Source organism: Chiloscyllium punctatum, chromosome 11 (genome assembly GCF_047496795.1).
Source record: "Chiloscyllium punctatum isolate Juve2018m chromosome 11, sChiPun1.3, whole genome shotgun sequence".
Classification (NCBI taxonomy): domain Eukaryota; kingdom Metazoa; phylum Chordata; class Chondrichthyes; order Orectolobiformes; family Hemiscylliidae; genus Chiloscyllium; species Chiloscyllium punctatum.
The window spans coordinates 18893205-18899204 of record NC_092749.1 but is presented as its reverse complement, the minus strand read 5'-3'; the positions used below and the strand labels follow the sequence as shown (position 1 = coordinate 18899204).

The 6000-nt window shown below is 44.2% G+C and overlaps 1 protein-coding gene across 1 annotated transcript in view; it reads left to right on the top strand.

Moving 5' to 3' along the window:
- Positions 1-540: 540 nt before the first annotated feature.
- The window catches only part of LOC140482785 (5-hydroxytryptamine receptor 1D), a 35470-nt gene continuing 30010 nt past the window's right edge, over positions 541-6000 (top strand). The window contains exons 1-2 of the mRNA XM_072580395.1: positions 541-837; positions 3062-3222. Of these exons, the coding sequence (XP_072436496.1) occupies positions 666-837; positions 3062-3222 (333 nt within the window). The 5' untranslated portion in view covers positions 541-665. The remainder of the gene's footprint in view (positions 838-3061; positions 3223-6000) is intronic.

The window sequence follows — 6000 nt, the reverse complement described above, 5'->3', positions numbered from 1 at the left end:
CTCAGCTCACTCTTGGTATATGTCTATTCCACCGCCCCCCCCCCCCCGCCCCACTAACACCTCCTTGATGCCAGTGTGGGGTGTGGGAGGAGGGTAATCGGGCGGGGCGGAGTCAGGTGCAGAGCTGACTGCTTGCTGCTGTGGGCAATGTGGAGTGTACGAGGAGGAGAGGCAGAAGATTTTGAGAGAGAGAGAGAGAGAGAGGAAAGAAAATACACAGTGACTTTATATCCATCCAGGACCCCATCGAGAACGGAGGCAGAGGATACACCAAGTAGCTGAACTGTCCCATGCAGCTGAGCTTGAGATTCCCTGAAGGATTTTTGTAGCGTGTTTTTATTTAATGAAGAATTCTGGAGGGAGAGAGGAAAAAGAAGAGATGGGAAGTATTTAAGGGGTCATCGCGGACAGGGGATTTTCTTTTATATTTCTCCTGGCTGGTGGATTGGAGCCCCGGCTACTGCTGCTGCTGTTGGGGGACGGGGCTGGGGGGGGGGGGGGGTGCAGGGACTGACATTAGCCCGGGTTGGAGCCCCCTTCCCCCGGGGAGGGAAGAGGAGGGGGTCCTCAGCTGATCGGCGGCGCTGGGGCAGCCGGCTCCCCGGGGCTATGGGCTCACCATCAGCCGCTGCCCACATCCCCAGGGGCGACACTGCCGCCTGAGCATGGAGACCCCGCCGCTTCTCCTCGGCAACCTGTCGCTCGGAGCTGCCGGCACTGGCCAGAGTCGCTGGCCGGCCCCCAGCGCCTCCCCTCCCGGCTCCGGATCGCCGTCCGTCCCGGTCAAGATCCTCCTGGAAACCATCATGGTCCTGATGTGCCTGGCGGCGATTGCAGGTTTGTATCAGGGTCACTGCTCCCTTCTGTGTCTGTATATGTCTAATCCTGTGTGTGCATGTGTCTATGTGTATGTCTATGTCTCTCTAGGCATCTATCTCTGTCTCTGAGTCTCTGTGTCAATTGTCTGTGTGTCTGTCTCTTTCTCCATGTCTCTGCGTGTCTCTGTGTCTGTGTGTGCGCCTCTCTTTCTGTCTGTTTTTGTATGTCTCTGTGTGTGTCTCTCTCCGTCTCTGTGTCTCTGACTGTATGTTTCTCTGACTCTTTGTCTGTCTGTGTGCTTCTCTCTCTGACTCTGTGTGTCTCTCTGTCTCCGACTCTGTGTGTGCCTGTCTCTGTGCGTGTCTCTCTCTAAGTGTCTCTCTCGCTCTCTGTGTCTCTCTGTACCATGTATCTAACAATAAGACAAGCAACCATCTCCTCCCTGCTTAAAGTCTTCACTTTATCGTCAACTGAAACATTCAAAACTACCAAATACTTGAAAAGTGAGATCCATAAATATTTAAACAGAAACATTTACCCTAATTATTTCTCTATGTTAATGTGTGTGGAATTATATATAAACCATGTAGATAAAAATATACCAAGCTATGGGATTTAATCAGCAAAACAGAACAGAAATAATAATTGCAGCATTTAATGAGGAAGAAAAGATTGGGTTTGATGATTGAGTACATTCTGTAAACCTTTCCTTTTCACAGGATTGCAGTCCAGACAGTGTAGCGACAATTCTCGGCTCACGATCTGGGTTTGGACAATCCTCCAGCTCTGCTCAGTCCCAGGGGAACTGGGAGGATCAAGGCTGTTCTAGCTGTGACCCCAGCCACCGACCTCACCCCACCTCTTCCACTCCACCAACCCCCACTTTACCAGCCATCACCCCAAACACCATCACCCACCACCCACCAACCTACACCACTCACCCACTCCCCACCACCCAGCTCCTAACCCCCATTGCCCATCATCCACTATGACCCCAGCCAACACCTAGGTCTAGACCACCAAGATCCCTCTCACCAATTATACGCACCTAGAGTGTATTGGTGGGAAAGCACAGCAGGTCAGGCAGCATCTGAGGAGCAGGAGAATTGACATTTTGGGCATAAGCCCTTCATCAGGAATGAGGTTTGTGAGCGGGGAGGGGGGGGGGGATGTAGAGAGAAAAATGGGAGGGGGGTGGGGCCGGAGGGAAGGTAGCTGAGAGTGTGATAGGTGGATGAAGGTGGGGCTAATGGTGATAGGTCGGAGAGGAGGGTGGAGCAAATAGGTGGGAAAGAAGATGGACAGGTAAGACAGGTGATGAGGGTGGTGCCAAGTTAGAAGATTGGATCTGGGATAAGGTGGGGGAGGGGAAATGAGGAAACTGGTGAAGTCCACATTGATCCAGTGTGGTGGGAGGGTCCCAAGGCGGAAGATGAGGCGAGTCTGCTTCAGAACTAACCCCTTGGCTCACAAGCCCAATTCCTGATGAAGGGCTTATGACCAAAATGTTGATTCTCCAGCTCCTCAAATGCTGCCTGACCTGCTGTGCTTTTCCAGTGCCACACTCTTAACTCTGATCTCCAGCATCTGCAGTCTTCACTTTCTCCTAATTATACAGATCTAGATCACGCAGACCCCTCCCCCTTTATACAAGTCTAAACCACCCAGACCCCACTGTTCCATTATACAGGTTTAGACCTCCCAGACCTCTCTCCCTGTTACAGAGATCAAGAACTCCAGGTGCTCCATTGCATAGATCTGGACTTCGAGACTGTCTCCCTGATTAGGTAGGTGTGGTTCCTGCAATCCATCTCCTCATTGTGTAGGTCTACATCCCTGACCCTCTGCCAAATTCACAACTCTATAACCTTCCCTCTCTAATGTCTTGACTGCAGTCATCATTTCTTTTATGAGGGCTGGACTCCAGAGCAAACTCCCCTCAAAGCTAAACACATCAAAATTCCCAGACCCACACATGTCAAAGTCCCAGACCCACACTGGTTAAAGTCCCAGACCCACACAGGTCAAAATCCCAGACACACCCAGACACCTCAGAACCCTTTAGTCCATCCCCAGGTTTCTAGTTTTCACACCAACCTTCCTTCGACCTTTTCAGTTCAGTTTAGGTTTGAATGCAATAATTCCCACCCAGAGTGGTTCCTTATCCACCCCTCTTTCTGCCTTGACAATATGGAATTATTTTAATTTTAGGTTTTAGCATTTTTCAAAAATGTCATTTCAGGTAACGTTCTGGTGATCACCATTATTGTTGTGACTAAACATTTCCACTCAGTGACCTCGGTATTTCTGGTCAACCTGGCTGTCAGTGATTGTTTGGTGGGACTGGGAGTCATGCCCTTCGTTGTCCTGTCGGTGTTTTACCAGGATTGGAACAAATACAATGTGAGTGTTATATCCAAACATTGGCTGTCTGATGCTCGCACTTTGCTTCCAAAACTTATTTTGAAAAGTAGATTTGTATGGAGTTGGCGCAATCGAGAACTGAAATAATTGCTATGCTTGAAAGATTTAATTTTTACACCATACAAAGTAAAAGAGGTGTCATTAATCAATGCTTGAAAAAGGACGATGAATGAGATTTTTAAAAATCCACTCAGGGGATGTGGGGATCATTGGCTGGACGAGTAATTATCTCCAATTCCTACTTGCCCTTGAGAAGGTGGTGGTGAGCTGCCATCTTAAATCACTGCAGTCGATGTGCTGTAGGTAGACCCATAATGCCGTTAGGGAATTCCAGGATTTTGACCCAGTAACAGGGAAGGAATGGTGAAATATTTTAGGATATAAGTCAGGATAGTGAGGAGCTTGGAGGATAACGTGCAGGTGTTGGTGTTCCCATGTGTTTGTTGCCCTTGTCCTTCTAGATAGTAGTGGTTGTGGGTTTGGAAGGTGTTGTCTGAGAATCCTTGGTGAATTTCTGCAGTGCATCTTGTAGATGGTACACTCTGCTGCAATAATTGTTGTACAAACTCCTATTAAGCATCAGACATTGTTTACTCTATTGTGAACTGTTATACCAGTGAACACTTGTATAAACACTAGCTGTAACACTTGGGTAACCTTTTCAAATCAGCAACATGCATATTTACCTCGGGACTTTAACATAATAAAAGAGTGCAAGCGCTTCATTAGGGTGATAGCAGACACAGTTTGATATCAAGGAGACCTTAAGGCAGATAATCAGAAATGTGGACAGTGGTTTTAAGGACCACCCTGCAGGAGGGAAGAGCAGGAGAGAAGTTGAGAGAGGGAATTCCAGCACTTAAGACATGAGGAGACACAATTCTCAGTGGTGGGGTCATTACAATATTTAGAAGTGCATGAGGCTGGTAATTGAGGCTCCGAAATATTTTGGAGGCTTGTATATTATTGGGATAGGAAAGGGTTAAGTTGCTGTACCGAGACTCATTGCTGAATTCTCAACACAAGGCACATGCAGAACTCTTTTACGTGAGCTTTCCAAATCAGGATGCTAAAAAGAAAAGAATGTTAGCATAGAATTTAACTAAGAAAAAAGACTTCTATAACAATAAATTACAATTTTGAGGTATATATATATATATCTGATGTGACAATACTCCATGTTCTAACTGTTAAAGTACTGACTACTGACCCAGCAACACCTCAATGCACCTGACTCTCTGAAACCTTTTGAAAACAATTCTTAACTGTGAATTATTTCAGTTATCTTGAGAATGTTTCAGAACAGATGGTAAAATTCCAGATTTATGCTCATTAGAAATGTGTACTCAATATATTGGCTCATCAGAGAGTTCTTTAAGAGAACACAAGCAATATTATAACAGCAAAAATAGAAACAAATAAAACTGGAAAACGTTTAGCAGGTCTGGCAACATCTGGAGAGAGAATCAGAGGGTGACATTTCAAGTTGACCTCCATCATCAGATATTTCTTTTCACATATATCCCAAAACTGCAATTTAATTTTCAAGAAAGCTCTTCCTTAATATTAAAAAAAACTATGTTAATATTATCAGCTTTTTATTTAGGATATTTCATTAGTTCCCCAAAATGTAATTCCAGAGTTAGGCATTGTAATTCTGTAAGTTTGATCAAGGCCACTGCTTCGTGATTTCACAGAAAGCCAGAGAGAATTGCAGAATTTAAGCTGCAAAAATACTGATGAGCCAACCAGGAATCCAAGCAATAAAAACATAATATGACTCATTTAGTCACCGTAAACTGATATTCTAACTTAGAAATGAACAGAATTATGGAAAACAACCTCCAAAATGCCTCTCAAAATTCTGGAGACCCCAGGAAATAAAAATGAAAATGAACTCATTTGGAGCACCATAAACCAGTCATGATTCTTTGAATGATTATCTTTGAGGAGACTTATTTTCCATGAAAGAGCTGAGATTTGACGTATTATACCATTGGAGTTTTAATATCAGTTTTCATACCTTTGCTTTTGAGGATATGAGAATGGATTTCTAAGAAATGGCTGTCTGATCTGTGAATTGAAAAGCATTTATTTTAAACTCTCCATTGTTTTCACTGTATAAAGAATGTTACAGAATCAAATTCATCTTTGAGATCTAGCTTTTATGTAATGGAGATTGCAATACAGCAATTGGATGTTAAAAGACAGCACTCAAGGTATCTGTGTTTTTTAATTCATTCATGGGTTGCAAATGTTCCAACTGAATAGTGGAACAGGTTCAATGGGCTGAATGGCCTACTCTGCTTATTTTCTATGTTTCTGCTTGGACATCATCTGAAGTATTATGTACCATTCAGGGCAGGATATGTTGGTCTTGGGAAAAATGCATTTTAGATTCATAAAAACATTACCAGGGCTCCAAAGATTATTGGAAGAGATATCTAAACTAGACTTGCATGACCTGGAATGTAGAAGGTGAAAGGGTGATTTAGCTGCGGAGTTTCAGATTTTTGAAAGAGATTAGTAGAATGGTAGTGTGAATGTTTTTCTACAAACACTGGAACAGGCTGAAGGAACTGATTGGATTCCTTCTTCCTGTATGTATGGAATTGTTAAATAGTCAGTCAGTGGCATAACTGTCCATGTGATGTGTCTGTTATTTACACAATCTATAGGATATTTATGGATGAAGAAAGTTGTGCAATTGGTCAAAGTCCATGCAGAAGACCCTACAGTCCTCCCGTGATGGGAACA